The 18,251-nt window shown below is 38.9% G+C and overlaps 1 protein-coding gene across 2 annotated transcripts in view; it reads right to left on the bottom strand.

The window, feature by feature from the left end:
• Positions 1 to 1,496: 1,496 nt before the first annotated feature.
• MAP3K5 (mitogen-activated protein kinase kinase kinase 5) overlaps positions 1,497 to 18,251 on the bottom strand; it is a 107,055-nt gene continuing 90,300 nt past the window's right edge. For both annotated transcript variants that reach the window (XM_087777412.1, XM_087777413.1), the window contains 9 exons: positions 17,826 to 18,003; positions 17,557 to 17,725; positions 14,408 to 14,593; positions 10,586 to 10,691; positions 7,970 to 8,210; positions 5,033 to 5,145; positions 4,020 to 4,132; positions 3,053 to 3,129; positions 1,497 to 2,231 (listed from right to left, as the gene is read on the bottom strand). In XM_087777412.1, coding sequence (XP_087633538.1) covers positions 2,171 to 2,231; positions 3,053 to 3,129; positions 4,020 to 4,132; positions 5,033 to 5,145; positions 7,970 to 8,210; positions 10,586 to 10,691; positions 14,408 to 14,593; positions 17,557 to 17,725; positions 17,826 to 18,003 — 1,244 coding nt within the window. In that variant the 3' untranslated portion in view covers positions 1,497 to 2,170. The remainder of the gene's footprint in view (positions 2,232 to 3,052; positions 3,130 to 4,019; positions 4,133 to 5,032; positions 5,146 to 7,969; positions 8,211 to 10,585; positions 10,692 to 14,407; positions 14,594 to 17,556; positions 17,726 to 17,825; positions 18,004 to 18,251) is intronic.

The following is an 18,251-nucleotide window of genomic DNA, read 5'->3' as shown; positions in this document are numbered from 1 at the left end:
GTTAGTGAAACAGGATCTCCCTTTCATAAACCCATGCTGGCTGGGCCTGATCCCTCGGTTGTCCCGCACTTGCTGCATAATGGCACTCAAGAAGATCTGCTCCATGACCTTCCCTGGCACCGAGGTCAGGCTGACAGGCCTGTAGTTCCCGGGATCCTCCTTCCGACCCTTCTTGTAGAGGGGCGTCACGTTTGCTAGCTTCCAGTCATCCGGGACCTCCCCGGTTGACCAGGACTGCTGATAAATAATGGAGAGTGGCCTGGCCAGCTCCTCTGCCAGCTCCCTCAGTATCCTCGGGTGGATCCCATCTGGGCCCATGGACTTGTGCGCATCCAGGTGGAGGAGCAGGTCAGTGACTGCCACCTCTTCAACAACTGGGAGTTCACTCTGCACCATGCAATAGAGAACAGGCTGCATGCTTTCAAATTATCAACACACAAATAAAGCAATACAATTACATTGTGGTCTATTCATGCTGCATGAAATCACAGGCTTTCAAACTGTAGTTGCAGACCGATACAGGATCATGTTTCAGACAAAAATCAAATTAGGGGAGTTCTTTGTCCTGGGGTCACTTTTCCACAAGTAGTTTTTTAGTTGCTTTGGGTTTTGCGAGTCAACCTCCACCACTGGTCTTTCCAGTGCTTAAAACTACCTTAAAATTGTACTTTTTTTCTGCTATAATAGCAGTAGAAATTGTTAAATATCAGCTATGTTTCTCCTGAAATGTAGTTACGTTTTTGGAATGAATTGAATCTATTTGTGCCCAAACATCAGTGGAACCATCTTCAGAGTAAAAAAATCTAGCTAAAATAATTTAATCTACTGTTCTTTGTTTAGCCTATTTTTTTAATACATAATAGGTTTTTAGTCAGCAAAAATTACTATATACATGTTAGGACAACTTGTTTATGTTTAGAAAAAATATTTAATTTTCTTTGAAAATACTTGCTAGACCTGAAAAATTCAGGGCATAAGCTGTTCACTGATTACCAAGGCTTATGAAGAAAGAAGCAGCTTCTGTCCAGGCAAGTCTTACTGACAATGGAATTTTTTGCAGCTGCCCCATAAGAATCTGATGATACCCAGTGCTAGAATGCTGAAGTAACAATGAGAGTGGATGGACAGGGAATATCCACCATCCTTTTTCATTATATGTGAGAAAAGACACATTGCATAAACAAAAGCAGAAGAAAACAACAGGCCACACTGACTATTCACAGTGCACGGAGGCAGGACATGCATTTCTCAAGTCGAGTGGAGCACCCAGAGAAGAATTTTGTTTGGCCCTGGATTGTCAGTACAAGAATTAGACTGAACAGGAAAACTGAGAAAACATTCAATGCTATGATTATCGAAGTCAAATCACAGTAACTTTAACATGTGTCAGAAAGGTTCCCTTGATACTCAGTATGATTTTTTTCCTCTTTTTTATTCCAATATTTTCCAGTCCTACACCTTTACTATTTCAAAAGTCCAAAAATATAGGAAAAAAGTAAGTCTTAGGTTCTTTTTATTTTCAACTGTGTATGTCAGAGATAGCTTTAGAACAAGCTAACATTACTGTGGTTCAGGTGTATGCAACTGGTACAGTTCAGTAGTACATAAACAACTCTAAAACAAATGCACCATAGAACTTAAGTTACCAAAAATAAACAATATTAAACTATGTAGGGCAGTAGGTAAAAAGAATTACCTTTAGGTCTTGCAGACTAAAAGAAAAATATCTAATTATGTTTGAAATTATGAAGTTCTACTACAGATTATTGAGATATATTATAAAGAAAAAGAAACTTGAGAAGTTGTCGTCACATTTTGGTTTTGTTCCAGTGATGTACAGTCACATGAAATCTTACATCAGTTTTTCATGATATTAACATCTAGTTACTTTAACTACAATATTTCATGAGTTTACAATGTTTTTTTGGTGTTTTTTTTTTTTTTAATTTTTGAAAAACTTGCATGTAAAAACACTTAAAGTAAAATAACGTTGCAGGTTGTTTACAGATTCCTTATGGGTTATAGGATTAAAAGCAGTCAGGAAGCTGCAGTGTTTTTAACATTGGTAAACAAATACTGGATTAAAGTGCAACAGTCCTGACAGCACACCTGCTCTGTGCTGAAAGGAAATCTTTTCCTCTCTGCAGAGAAGCGAAGAAAAATTTCAGTGTCAGGCATTTTTCTCTCGAAAGTCAGTGATGGCCTTCCAGAGCGTGCATAGCATTCCTCCTCTGTAAAGAAAAAAAAATCATAAAGATGGCTCAGGTACAAAGATACTCTCTAGCCTGAAAGCATTCCAATTTAGGTGCCTTCTAATTTTCTTGCTCTGTTTTTGACCGATGAAATTCAATGGGAAGGCTGATCAAAGGTGAAATTCAACACGCAATACTCAATGGAGAACAGAGTCCTTTTCTGATTACAGTACAAGGGCAATCTTTCCACTTTTCAGATGCCTGCTTTCTGGAATTCAGACTTCTGGTCCAAAGGACCTGCATAACCCATAGCAGACTTCCAACATTATAAAAATGTCAGTTACAAAAAAATCTTAACACCTGCCATTATTTTATGTAGTTAGTTATTTCTAAACTGATTGGGCACACACAGAGTGTTTGATAACTTCAATTGTTTCTATTTAACCTTGGTTCTGCAGTGACCCACACACCTGGCACGATTAGGTGAAATCTAGTGTTAGTTGCAGTCCACAAGTAGTATTTCTAAAGTTTGATGATGATGATAAACTACAGAAAGTTTTGCTACCTCTACCTTTTTAAATAAAAGCAAGCCTCTAATGTGACATCCAGTGTCTTCAGGTGTGAGGCAAAAGCTTTACTTTAAAATTTTCTCGTCGCTTTCCTTTAACAGAAAAGTTTACTTTTAAATTTAAACAGTAGCAGCTATTTATCAGGAATGCATCAGCATACAAAGACATACCGGAAAGTGTTACTATTTTAAATTAATACTGTGCAATCCAATAAATAGAGGCTTAGTATCAGTTATTTTCTCTTGTAACACATTCCTGCTCACCACAGTTCATTTAACTGTGAAGCATTACCTTAGTCTCAAACATTTCAGGTCATCTCGTGTAACATAGCAGAGAACATCCATTAATGTATAGTCTTCAGCCAAGAACTACAAAAAGAAGTTTAAATGAACATTTTGTTAGAAATATAATCTAACTTTCTAAGTTTTATATACCATCTGCCCTTAAAAATAGAAGCTTATGTTTAGAAGAAACCTAAAATTGGGCCCAAATGGGGTACATGTAACAGATTAATACACATTGTTTCTAGAAATACAGTGAAACTACTTATTTTTTAAACTGTATACTCTACATTGGCACACCAGGCACAACTTGAAAGGTGTAATGCTTTTGCAGCTACTCAAAACTTTTGTCAACTGGCATTTCTATTGTTATCACTGATATCTCAGAGTCAGACTTCAATGAACACAAATTAGAGCATAATTAATACCACACTTCACCCATGAGGAAATTAAAAACAACAGTTAACACCTACCTTTTCAAAAGTGGCATGTAAATTTGATGTACTTAAATTTCAAGGAACCTTTGATCTGTAGGAGTGATAACTATATGCAGGTTTTCCTAAGTCAGCTGAAATTCTGAGATTCTCAACACCTCTAAAATTATATAATTTGGTGCAGAGCAGACCGATCTACTTCAGGAGATTTCACTTCAACACCGTTAGCTAAGGGTGAACATGTACCCTGTATCCAGGGTATAATCAGCAGGAACTGCTGCAATGAGTAAAGACACTGAAAAATTATGAACCAAAGCAATACGATTTACCAGGACATTTTATTCCCTTATTCCTAATCAGATAAGAAATTAACAATACTGCATTTTTATGAAGGCCTTCATATTCATGGCTTTTTCCTATCCTCTGAAAACAAATGCATCTCTCAAAATGTGCTAAAGTAATTAAAAAGGTTTGGTATCTTCCTGCATCGAGTCACAAAACAGCATTGCAACCGTGTCAGAGAGGGAACAGAATCGTTGCTACCTTGTTTATCGTGGCCTCATCAGCTCCTTGAACGCTCAGCCACTTTATGAGATCAGGGTCTTCAGTCCCTGCGCTAGTGGAATGACGATGGCAGACAGACAATCCAGGAATATCTAGAACAAGCATTTTTGAGAAGAGGTTTTGTGTTGCCAAAGCAACCTCTTGTCATTTTTGACTGCTGAAGCACTTTCTTCAGTGAGCTTTCCCTTCAAACTTAGAATACCAGTATCCCCATAAATAAAGATAAATGTCAATTCCCAAAGCACACACTTCATTACAGTTTATAGATAGTTATACACCAATTACCCTACTTGGTTAGGGGTACAGTTAAAGTAGTGTGAACATTGATACAGATACATTTTCTGTCCTCTTCGGAAAATAGCTTTACTAGTACAAGGCCCATCAATTTCACTGTAACTGTTTCTACGCTAACCTTGTTGCATCAATTTAACTAAACTTTTCAGCCTAACTCATACAATTGGTGCATAGGCAATGCCTTAGACTGAGGATCAGCTGCTTTTGGAAAGCAACATTTCTTTGAAGCACATTACACAGAAACATCAAGCTGCATTAGCACTTCTACCTTCTTCAGGGCAGATACGCAAACTCAGCTGCCCTCACTGAGCTTTAAGTGGTATTTACATCTCACCAATTAGATTCTCTTGAACTTTCAGTGTAACAATTGGAACAGTCTGTAACTCAAAGAACACATACCTAAACATACTAGATTATCCTCTTTAGAGATAATATTTATTCTGTAGGATATGAGCCTTGTAGGCTTCTGTATAATCACAATCAAATATTTAAATCACGCCATTCCTTGTACTGTGATTAACAAAGTCATAAATTTGTTTCCACAACATACATTCTTACTTCAAAGCAAACGCTACCAGAAGCAGCATAATAAAGCATCTTTGCTGAGACTGGCTCAATAAAAAGAAGAGAAGTTCAGCTGCCACTGCCTTCATCTGTAGCCAGTATGAAACTTTTCCTCGCAAATTCTTCTCACTTACCTATTGGCTGTGACCTAAGCCGTAAGTTTCTGATCTCTTGATCTTTTTCTTCTATAGCTTGATGTAAGAGGACTTGAAATTCTCTCTCCTTTTGAACCAGCTCCTCCAATAACCTGTGAAGTCATGGGAAGGAAGCACACATTTCCTTAAGTAGTTTCAAATTTTCAGGACAGCAGAGACCTTACTACACTTAAACTGGAAGCCTTCTTGACAGAGACAAGGATAGACTTCTTCAGCTTTCATAGGAATATCCTCTCACTATAGATTTATTATGACCTGTATCAAGACATAAACATTCACTAGTTCGTAAAGCTATAGCTCTTAAAAAAAAAAAAAAACCCCAAACACACCAGCCTCCATATATACATCCACCCACTGAACAGGTGGTACGGTACAAAATTTCAGTGAAATTTCTACAGCCAGCATTCTGTTTTAAACAAAACTGCGTAACTGAGAAGAACAAATATCAACGTGTTACATAAACCAAGGGCTAAACTTTGTGACGTAATCCTTTGTAAGGAAAAACGCCAGTTCATGTCTCTCTAGCAGGCATTTTCAAAAGGTATGGCAAGGGTGGAGCTGTGATCAAAATGTGGCGAAAATGTACAGTTGCATTTCTTAAATGGGGAAAATACGTTCTCATCCACACAAGGGCTGTCCCTTCCTCGCATACTCGGCACTTTGTGCCTACCCTCCTATGCTATATGAAGAGTGAGAAAAGAGGAGGCAAAATACCTTGTGTCCTCTCCTAAGCAATTACTTTTGAGAATGTCAAGCAGAAACAAATTGGAACTCATGTATGACTTCCTTCATAACACAGACCCAGAGAGAAACCCAGAGAGATTCAGTGGTCAGCACTTTTCACAGTTATCAAAGGAAAATAATTAGAAAACAATGGAAAATTCGTACGTGAAACTGCTGCAATTTGTTATTTTAGAAAAGTGTTTTAGTAAAAAGGAGGACTTGTGAACACTCTGTATTCAGGAACTCGGTCAGAGAAATTGGACAGAGAGAACGCACTCATAAACCTGTCACTGATTCTGAGCGTTAGGAAGATCTGCCTTGAAAGAACTGCAGCACCTTCATCCTTTCCTTGAAGCCCTTGTCAGCCTGAGAACTATGCAATAACTGTTCCATTTTCGTATGATTTTGTTTCCTTTTTTTTTTTTTTTTAAATTATTTATGTATACCAATTGAGTGCTGCAACTTTTTTTCTGGGATACTGAAAGATAGGGACATTCTGGAATTCAGCTAGAGAATGTGCCACAACAGCACCTTACCTGTCTTTGCACAGAAGGAAACTGTATCTCATGACTCCTTTGTAAAAACATCTAGCCCTACTTTTAGCTTGCATGCAGGCCTACCAGCAGCATAGTTGCATTTGAGCGCTTCCACACCTGAGCTAACAATTCTTAGCAAGTCCACTCCACACGCGAACAGAGCTGCTTGGTGCCTCTATGCACACCCACAGCTTGGTTAATCTCAGTGCAGATTGATATTCTGTCCAGACAGGTGTGCAGTCACCTTTCAGTTAATTTATTCCTCCTCTATCCATTCTGGTTGAAAAAGGCCTGCGGGGCCTATAAAATAATCAGCTATTTTCTCTTGATAACTGCTTGCTGCTTATGCCAATAAAGTTTTAATTAATACTTAAACAACTGTCCATATTATTTACCTCAAAATTTCTGCACAAATGACAGGATGTGATTATTTGGCCAAAGGCTTTGCATTTGAGAAATTTACAGAAGCAAAGTGCTAGAAAACAGTACCCCTACAAATTGATCATTTCTGATGCTACTCCCCATCATAAACTTGGGAAGTAAAGTGAGCCAATCTAAATTATTTATGTATTTATTTATTTAAGTGTATCAATAAGGCAATCAAAATACTTCTCAGTGGTCATCACAAGCAAAAAAATGAATTGTAACATCAGAACTCAAAAATACTGATACTTTACTAAGTCTAATGAATTACTCTAATTATGGCAAAATTCTTGGACATGGTTAAAAGTAAAGTGCAATTTAACATTTTAATTTAAATTGGAACAATAACTACAACAAATGTTCTAGCAGCATAACAACTGTCTTATGGAAGATGTTCTCCTTCTATCAAGGTCATATTCAAGATTTACTGAGGTTAGTAAGAAATCCAATGTCATAAATCAGATGCTGCAAAAGCTAAAGTATCTACTTTAAACAGACTACCTGGTATATTTTAATGAAAAGAAAACAAAATTATACAGAAAATTATTTGGATAAAATAATGGAGACAGATTTGTCTCTGACATTTCTTAAACAAATTAAAAAAACCCAAAAGAACCACTTCTCAGGTTTAAAGTGGAATATGTATGTTTCTGAAAAAAATCCAATATCCAAATGTCTGGCTTATTTCTTCTTTTAAACACCACACCTATTTTTCCTATCTTTCTTTGATGAAAAAAATTTATTTAATAAAAAGGTAACGTTTGCTGGTAAGCACAGATCCTGCTGCAGTGCACAAAACAAGTCTGAAGCAGTTTCCTTGTGGAGTTCACGTGTGGCTATTGATGAGCTTGAGTTCATTCCCCAAGAATAACTACAGAAAAGAACAGCAAGTTCTGCCTTAATGGAAACAAAACATAACACCATTTATCAGCCATACACAGCATATGGAGGAGAGAAAAAGCAGAAGCTTGGCAGCAAGCTCAATTTTTTCAGGCCTTCCTTGAAAGGGCACCTGAAATCAAGACTGACCTTAACTTGCATCACTGTTGTTCTGAAATGAATAAAACTAATCTAAGTGATCAGTCACAGCTAAACAATGACTGTCATTTAAATGAACAGCTTGCAGTGCTACAGAATATTGATACTGTCGCTAGTATTCTAGCACATATATTTTAAAAGCAAAACACCACACACTGTCACAAGTAGGCTAGTGTCTCCTGATGTCCAGACTTACCTGTTTGTCTCTAATTTTAGCCTGCCCAGCTGGACGCTCAGTGATCTGTGAGCAGCCTGGGAGTCATGGGATACCGTAGAGCTGAGCGTGCTTACACCTGAGGTAGCTACTGCATCTTCCATGACAATGCAAGGCTGCTGGATAGTTTGATTCTGGGGCTGTTCATCTTGATCTTCAACTTCTATATCATCTTGATCTGCTGTATCGCTTTCAGATGCAAGACTAAAATGTGGCCTCAATTCTATTAGTAATATTAAAATATAAGCAAAAGAAAAAACATTAAAGATGTTAAACATTAAAACGAAAGCAGACCTAAGTGTCTATTTACAGATCATCCTACAGCTTTGGTTAAACCAGACCTGAAATTTCTTTAGTAAGAGAACAGATGATATTTTCTAAGGGTTTAAGACCACTCAGTCCATCTGAGTTTATGCTGATTATTATTCTGCCTAATGTTCAAAAGCTCTAAAAACCAAAAATCTGGATGAACAGCATTCCAGATTTGGCTAGCATTTAATGTCAAATTGTGCTGAAGTACTATGTGCAGCAGAAGTACTTTCTTTTGCTTTACTCCATTCTCAGTGGTTTGTAGTTTCTTATGTCTGACCTGAAATGTTTTATTGAACAAATAACCATTATTTCTTTTCTATTCAGCTACTCTTGTTGTTGCTCTTCTGGGATATTTAGCATTCTCTCATTATAAGAATACTGTGTTTACCAAAAAATTGTATCCAAAGATATAGAGAGGAAATAACAAACAGACCCCTTTCCCAACAATTAAAAGTAGCACGCTTCCCTTCTACCTATCAGAGAGAACACTGCCTATTTTGTAATGATGTACATCCACAAAACAGCAGACACAAAGCTATACGTGTACTCTGGTTTCTGTTACTCCCTGGTTAAACTACCTACCAAGGCTTACCAGGTATGCAAGATATGTACACAAGATCTTATACTCCTACAAAACCTAGCATTGCAACAACATCTGTTTGTTAATTCTAACCATTTAATATAAATCTTTCTTCCTTCCTTCCTTCAATTGTGGCTTCTTACTGCTGAGCACTCCCTTTAGTCTCCTCACCAAAACATACTTTTTTCCTGAATCACCCTTGTTTTTTGCAGGTTTTTTTGTCCTCTCTGCTGAAGAATTAAGAACTACATTTCTCTTCTTTACAAAAGGGACATTGAGCCATTTCATCTCTTCATTTCAATGCTACATACCTTTTTCAAGGCTGAACATACTAAGATCAACAGAGCTGTGTTTCCTCTACAGAAAGCAGATTTATTGTATAGCAGTTATCCAAATATTGCTAGGCAAATATGTCTGAATTTGCTTTGAACTTCTGCATCATGCTAATAAGAACAGAAGTTCATTTTGCCATTGTTCACCACCAGGCAGTGCAACTACACAACATCTGCTTTGTACCACTCCTAAAACATCCCGTAACTTTTAGACGTGTTAAGGCCAGAGATAAATCTTCACATCATTCATAGGAAAAGAAAAGAAAAAAAAAAAACCAAGTCAGACAAAGGCAAGGGGAAGCAATCAGAAGTAGGGTAAGGCAATGAGGGAAGAGGCAGATGATCAGCCTGAAAGCTACTAGAGCACAGAAGCTTTTGTTTAAGCTTGACTACGTACAATTAGTGCCGATACTGAGCTGTATGGGGAAGAAGAATCTATTAAGGAGGAATTCTGCAGTACTCTTACTATACAGCAATAAAGTACATGCCTGTTAAAGGTGTTCAGCATTCCAGTCAAAAGACAGATTTTCCTTATGACTCCAGAGTAACACAGAAACCCTATTTATGCCTTGCTGATCGTGCTGGGGATACGGAAAACACCAAGGAGAACAGGAAGAGCTGTAACTTCTGTTGGAATTTTCAGATCCCCTTGTTGATAATTCAAGACTTAGCCCACTGCAGAAAACAGGAACATAAGTATTCTGACTTCAGACTTAAAGCATTAAATCATGTATTTGAATTTCACTGTTAACTCCAGTGTAGGGAATGGTGGAATCACAAGCTTGGAAGTTAAGAAACAGCAGAGAAACTAACTCTGTAAACAGAGTAATAACAGAACGGGCTACAGTTTCTTCTACACAGACTCCTTCCCTTAGCTAAGCCGTGCATTCTACTTCCACGACATTCAAAATACAATATTCAAACTGTAAGCACTGCAGATTTTTTTGGTTTTTTTCCTTCTTTAGACAGCTTCTGACCAGGAGCCAGAGAGACCTTTGAGTGCTCCAAAAAGCACATCATTAATGTGCACTTTGTAAAACACCTTCCAAAATCGGCATGTGCTGGCAAGTGATCTGTTCTTTGGATTTCAAGAAGCAGCATTGTGCACCTCAAAAAAATTAGGCCCCAGAGCACCTTAGCCTACTAGAGCTCACTACGTTGCAGAACTGTTTAGATGACGCATCTTGGAAAGCACCCTTCCGAGATAACTTGGACAATACACTGATTAGTTTTTGAGCTGCAAAACAGACAGTGAACAGGAAAAAGGCCACTGCTGGTTTCAAAATCTTAAGTGAAGCATTATAATCACAGCTCTAAAGCATGTTTAAAGAGATCAGCCAATAAATATTTGCTGACTATTAAGAAATTACTCACCTGGGACCAGAATAGTAATAGCAGTCTGCACGGCTTTTCTGATTATGCTATCCAATGCAAACATCCAATGTGGCTTGATGTTGTGATTTCGGAGAACTTTATTGACCTGGCAACAGAGAAGTCAGTTCAGATATTATATCCCCCTGCAACTTAAAACTATAATATATGTCAGCATTATGTAAAAGTGTTTGAACTTATAGATGCTGTACCAAAGCAGGTGATTAAAACTATTTCATGTTGCCATTAAATGAAGAAAATAGCAACGTTGCCAACTTCCACCATTATTACAAGTTGTGCAATATTTTCTATTTTTTACCAAGTACTGGTTCCTGTGTTAGGTGATTTTTTTTGTTGACTGCGATACTGAAGTTGATTTAACCTTCATGGGTGTGGAGAGAAACAAAAAGAATGCGAGCAAGACAAATACCAAGGACTACATTATGAAAGACTTGTAACTTAAGCTAATTAATCTTGGGGTTTTTTTTGGCATCCTTTTCACTGCTTGCTCTGAGCAGTACTTACCTATTTTAAAGTACAATTGTAGGAAATATCAAAGAACTAATGAAATGCTGCTCCTTCTTGATTCAGAAAATAGTTAATTAACATTAGTGTAAATAGTCAGGGGGACTTCATTTGTACGCTGAGCCATTTTCTCTTTCCTTCCACTTTGTACAATAAGATCGTTTTCTACACTGGGTTGCTCCTAATTCCCTACAGGCCTGCTTTCAGACCGCTTTTAGCCACGTTCCCAGGTGCCTCTATGGATGCCCCATGCCACTCGCAGGAACGCCTCTACCTTGGGGGAATTGCTTTCCAACTCCCAAATGCCAGCGAAGAAGCAGGTGGGGCGACAGTGCTGCAACGAAACGCCCAGCCCCAGTCAGCGGCAAGAGCACAAAACAAGACTTGGTGCCGTTTTCCAGGCACGGAAGCAGTCCAAAGCAACAGACTCTGCAGGAGTAGAACTCCAGAAGTTGCAGGAAGATACAAACATAACTGTATTTAGAAAACTACAAAGTTACTCAAAGACTTATAAAAAAAAAGTAGCAACTACTGCTTCCTAAAAAATGTGGCAAGAAGATACTTCAGTCAGGTCTTCCTAAAAAAGGGATTAGTTTAACTCTCTCACATTGTGATAACCTCTCTGTAAAAAATGACTGAAGTTCCACAAATGACGCCTTCGGAATGTATGTAAGAGTTAATAAGTGTGATTAATCATATTATTACCACTGCCCCAAAGCAACAGTATTCAGTAATGCAGTAATTTATGTAGGTACCTGTACTGAGTTTGGCTGGGATGGAGTTAATTTTCTTCACAGCAGCCCGTATGGCGCTATGTTTCAGACTGGTGACTAAAACAGCCCTGATAACACAGCCGTGTTTTAGCTATTGCTGTGCAGAGCTTACACGGTGTCAAGGCCTCCTCCGTTTCTCACGCTGCCCCACCAGCGAGTAGGCTGGGGGGGGACTAAAGGCTGGACGGGGACACAGCCAGGACAGCTGACTTGAACTGACTGAAGAGAGATTCCCTGTGACAGAACATCATGCTCAGCAATAAAACTAGGGGGGTGGTTTTTCCAAAGGAGCTGTTGCTCAGGGACTGGCTGGGCATTAGTCTGCTGGTGGCGAGTGATTGCTTTTGCACGGCTTGTGGGGTTTGGTTGGTTTGTTGGTTTTTTTTTTTTTTTTTCCCCTTCACTTATTAAACAATCTTTATCTTGACCCACAAATTTTCTCACTTTTTGCCCTTCTGATTCCCTCCCCCATCTCGCTGGGAGGGAGTGAATGAGCGACTGGGTAGGGGCTTTCCTGCACCTGCCCGCCGGGCCCAGCCCTGAGACGCAGTACCTGCGCCGCCTCGCTTCTGTTGCCAGTGGCCACGAGATGGCACTTGGACACCGTGCTTGGACTTGGAGAGCCTCAGCAGCCCCGGGGAGCCCGCCCGGTGCCCGGCACACGGGCAGCAGCTGCCCCAGGGCCCCAAAGGCTTGCCCATGGCCCTCCGAGGCAGCACAACTCCTGTCTGCAAGCACTTTGCACCTTGCCATACTGACTCCTACCCAGACACCGACATGTGTTTAGCTAAGTGCAGCCTATTTAAGTACTGAAGAAGCACGAGGTAAATTTGTCAAGACCACAACAATCCACAGTAATGTGATTTAGCTATTTAGATTATAGCACAAAACTACTTTTTCTTGGTTGGTCCATGAGGATGCTGTAATTATTAAACCTTGTTACCCGAGATTACTTATTAAGTCCTGAGAACAAGCAAACCGCTTTCCCTTACTTTTAGCAATATCCCAGTCTCTGCAGTATCTGAGGTCTTGACACAGATCTGGATTTCAGTGTTCTACTATAGAAATCTAATATATGTCAAAAAAAATTGACTGGGCAAGTATAAAGCAAAGGTTTTCTTTGAACTTTCTGTGGGTTATCTTAGTTAAATAATAGAGAGATAGTAATGAAAGAGACATTTATCAGTTAAAAACCAGCAACTTGTAATGAAGTTAACAGACAAAGGTAACATTTTTATTGAAAAGAATGACTCGGGCAATTACCACCGAACAACTGATGCCCAGCAATATCTCCATCAGAAAACCAACCCAGATATTTGTAGTTTTCTTCCCTCAGTTTCTTTCCTGACCTTGTATGTTTGGGTTTTTTCTTCCAAGTGTCAAAACAGTAGTAGTATGAGGCTTAAGTAGAAAGGAGAGCTGAAGTGTACTCAAAGTGAAGACTCAAGAGAAAACTTCCACTTATAGAAACCTCTCTTTTACAGATTCATTTCACACATTAGGTTTGGGTGTGTTTTTTTGGTTTTGTTTGTTTGACTGTTTTTTGTAAACATCAGCTAATTCTTATCAGTGTAATCTATGCAACAAACAGTTCACATGCTATGCAATCCTTCCTGGCAGCTCTTTTACTTGTCAGAGTGCCCCAGGTTTAAATGCGAATACAATCATCCACCTCAAATGCCTACTTGGACTGTCATTCCATTTTTTCCACATGACTTCAGTCTGGACAAGTAATGCCCAGCACAGCTGCACCCTCCCATGTTGATTATTCATTTTAATCATTAAGCCTAATTGCTTGTGAACTAACATTTAAATACATAGCTTAAGAAGAAAAAACATTTTCTTTCGGTAAACTAGCTATTTAAAGGGTATCCATGTGTGTGCTTGGTTGTTCACTGTAGGAAAATGTAAATTTTGCATTAATTATTGTCAGAAAAGTAGCCTATTTTTCTTCCTTCTTATCCTGCTTATTATAAATTGAAATGAAAGTGTCTAGTTTGCCAGAAATCTGATGCTAACCAAAAATATGAGAATAAGAACTCAGTACAATATTATAAGGTAGACAGACTACTATTGGGGGTATAGAGTGGTTTAATGTATTAGTTTATAAGAGAAATCAAGTTCAAGAGATCTGCATTTATGCAGGATAAGCCTGACATTCAGTGTTGGTCTTATTTCCCAGAAAACCCTCCAAAATGAGATTTTTTAAATTTTTTTTAAAAAGGCTTTCCTGCTTTAGTATTATGACATAATGTTTACACAAGTATGCTGAACCTTCTAGATCTTTGATCAGCAAAACCTCAACAGTTGTGTTCAGGGTGTGTGTCCTGCCAAAGGATCACATGGCAACCCAACCAAGTCATGGCTGTGGGCTGGGTTTTTGTTATTACAGGTTCAAAGCCCTCAAATATTATTATTGTTTCAGTAACTCTGGATGAAAGTTAATGAAGTTCTGTTTGCTTCTGGCTTCTAGGGGTTTTTTTGGCAGTTTTGGCACACAAAGTTCTTAGTAAAAATGACAACTTACAGCATCTTGAAAACCAAACAGCACGAGCTGCACTTGACTGATACCATGGCTATCAAAGTCTAACTCCAGTTTCAGTTTTGAAAGAGTGGTTGCGATGATTTTACGATCAGTGGACCGCACAAACTCTCTGAGGCTGGAAACGAGCGTCGTGATATGTTCCCATTTTAGCTTGGGTTCTTCAGCTCCCTGGTAGAAGAGAGAGGAAAAGAAATAGTTTTGATAGCCATCTTTTGAAACAGACACCCAGAGGGACTTTAGCCAATAACAGCAGTTGGCAATACAGACTTCCAGAAACTCTACTGCTACAGTTAAGGGAAAGTGCAGCTGCAAGTCAGATAATGGTAGCAGCGTAACTACAGCAGCACAGAGTTCTACCGCTGAGCTCCCTGCTAATGCAGATTACTTGACAAGCAAGTACCTTTGTTTTATATCAGTTGCTGAAGTATATGTGCACACTATAGTCTGTACGTCTCATTGTACAAGAGTGAAAAGATATGAATAAATATACTGTGCACTGAATACTCAAATTACTCTTAATTGCAAACAAACATGCACTTTGCAGTGCCTTTAATTTCAGAGTGCCTCTGAGAAACAACATGCAAACTCCCACGGTAGCATTTAAAAGAAGGGATTAGTCAAAGTTACATAGAAGGCTCAGAAAGACTAGATCTTTCCTACATAATTTCCCTTGATACGCAACTTTTACCCTTACCTGTTCTTAGAGCAGGTCTACAAATCTGTCACCTTTCTATTATAAATATTCATATCCCTATTTTTAAAAGCTTTTGTGTTTTTGCATGAGCTACCAAAGTAGCAAAAAGCTCAAAAGCATTCATCAAAATAACCAGCATAACTAACTAGGAAGTAGAGGACTGCATTTACTCTCTAAAGTAAAGTTATGTCAACTGAATACAAATTTGAATTCCAAATTTTAAAATTAAGCTAGAAAACCATAGTAGTTGTTCAACATGAAGTATTAGATGTTTATTCTGAAGGAAGTTAAGTAATTATTTATGTAGACTGAAGATATTGAACATTGATTTCCGTAACAGAAGGACGCACGGTGTTTGGTTCTGTTGTATTTGCCAGTTTTATGCCATGAATGTTACAGCTGGCCAGACATCAAGAACTCTGTTTGCCAATATCGTTCAGGTTTTAACTATCGTTAATTAATTCTGATCAGGATGAAACAAACATAATTTGATTATTTGAGAGAGAGAGAGAGACTAAAGAAAAAAGCTCTAGAGCAGTCAAATTTTCCACTGACTAAAGCACCCATCTCTGAGATGAAAGATCCTAGCCTCTGATCCTGACTCACTTTGATTTGGAGAATTCACCTGACGATTGGCTATACTGAAGTGGATCCCTCACTCTGTCCTGCAGTAGCTGATCTCCTTTTCGTGGTAACACTTAAAAAGCCATTAGGGCAGACAGGTGGACACACAACACACTGTAGCCCTGGACTAGAAGATCCAAGTCCGTCAAGGCATGCTGGGGACATGACAACCAGTATGGCTCCCTAACAAGGAACAGTCACCTATTTTGGGAGGGTCCTTCTCCTCCCCTAGCCCACACCCGATGACTTTGTTGAAATTGTTCTTATGAAAAGTTTTTGTGAAGGGAAAAGCACTATCAAAGCCTAAATCTTGATGAGGTCTAGCAAGCAAGTCAGGCTTCCATCTATTGGTAATTTGCATTTAAGCAGGACACAACAAGAAGCCGCCTCAGCTTCCCCTTAACTGCAGTTACTACCACTTTCTGGTGGTTTGAGTAAATTTCCTACCCTTTGACCAGGGTCCCTCTCTCAAGGGAGAAAACGGTGTTTGGGAGTCAGAGTTCTGCATCCTCTTGAAAGGCAGATAGTCCCATGCGTGCATGCTTTGAACTCTTTGGCTCTACAACTCCATGTCTCTGCTCCTATCTTGGGCTGTTCCAGCCCCAGCTGAGGAAGGCATGAAACACCAAGCACCCTCTCTGGATCTTGTGACTGACTTTCAGCCTCTCACAATCACTGATTACGCCTTTCATACACATGCTAACAACTGTGTCTGTCCTAGCAACACTCTAGCAAAGCACAGATCATGGGCACCTCTCTTATTGCCTTCTATTTTAACACTTTCTATAGTTACCAGGACAACTGTGGGTTCCTCCCTCCCCCCACCAAGAGTTAGCAGCTCTTTTTATTGGTATTGCAGCAATTTCCAATTACCTGTAGTACATGCTGGCTTGCATCAGTTTCTGAACAGTACTATCTTTAGAAGATGAGCTGTCACATTTTATACAAATATGTTTTAGACCAGCAATACTTAAGAATGAAGTGAGTCAATTAACTGCTAACACACATATTACAAACAAGAACAAAAAATCATGTCATCCAATTACGGTGTTGCAACATTTAGCAGTGTGGTCATGACCTGTAATTTATTCAGTGTCATCCTGAACTGATACATCATCATGAATCATCCTCACAAAGGAGTGCCAAAAGGTCATTCTGCAATTATTTTGTTGTTTGCTGTAGCTCCCACTGTTATTCCATCTTCTCTCCCCTCCATATGTGCTCCCAACTGCTGTGAGGAATAGCTGCGATTTATTTTCTCCCTAGTCCCCTCTTTCCCCTTTTATGGCTGTTGGCTAGAAGGCAACAGTGTACCAGTCAGTCCCATTTTTTCTACACAATAACCTAACATAAGGCCAGAGCAGGCCAAAAGACCTAAACCTCCCTCCGCCAAACCAGTCAACCAGAAGACAGCAGTCTAAACGGGTGGCAAAGTAATCACCTCCTGGGGATGATCTGTCTTACATGCATTGACCTGACCGCCTCAGTTAGTCCCGCCTTAAAGTCACTGGCAGAATACATCACCATGAAAACATGTTTTTCCCTTGTCTGGCCAGCACTAATATCCAGGTATACATATAGTATTTACAAACACCACAAAAAGCATATGTAATGCAGCATAAACAATTTTAAAGCTTATTTTTAATAGCCCCAATAAAACAATAAACTGAAAGCTTACATGGTGTATGCTTTCTAGGTTAGTCAAACCTTATTTTTTAATTGCTGTACTATGTGTAATTTTGAAAGTTGCAGGTAATTACAGATAAGTCTTCAAATTCCATAAAATTTTTGCTGCCTTCTGAAATTACTTTACCTGAGCCAAAGCTTCCATCAGGTTCCTCACCACCTTCTCTTGGTCCTCAGTTAATATCCTATGAAGGGTGGCTCTCCTTTCGCTATCCTTCTTCAGCATGAAAAACCCAGAATCTTTCTCTTCAGGTGAAGGAGGTGCACTGTGGTCCTCAAAGTTTTCATCTGGGATGCTGAATGAAAGACGCTCAGTGAAAAGAAACTTTATAAAAACCACCCCAATGCACACATTCCTCATCTACTGTGTAACTTCAATGCCAGATAGCTCCTTACCTCAGAAAAAGGGACCGGATTCCCTTCCCATCTTTTTCTCCACAGGATTTGGCTCTTGTTTTGAAAGAGAATGGGTCAATTTTTAATTCTGTATCAGGTGAGACAGAACCATATTCACTGCTGCTACTTGTATCTTCCACCAGAACAGGGACAGGTAAGGATATACTCCGAAGATACTCTGTTCATACAGGAATATTCAGATATTAGAATTTAAGAGTGCCACCACAATTCTGAAGTGAAAAGGTTATTCTTTCAGGGGAAACAGAAAGACTCCAGTCTTCCCCCACATCAATACAAAATATTAAAACAAAATTGAGAAAAAACTCCTAAAACATGTTCTTCTGGAATAGAGTTCTCTTTCAGTTATGGGTTTTGGTTTGGTTTTGGGTTTTTTTTGTTTTGGTTTGGTTTTTTTGTTTGTTTTTG

The sequence above is a fragment of the Nipponia nippon genome, unplaced genomic scaffold (assembly GCF_047370975.1).
Source record: "Nipponia nippon isolate SJK-2023a ecotype South Korea unplaced genomic scaffold, ASM4737097v1 scaffold_4, whole genome shotgun sequence".
NCBI classification, from domain to species: domain Eukaryota; kingdom Metazoa; phylum Chordata; class Aves; order Pelecaniformes; family Threskiornithidae; genus Nipponia; species Nipponia nippon.
The sequence above is the reverse complement of the archived record's forward strand: the minus strand, read 5'-3'. Positions and strand labels throughout refer to the sequence as shown.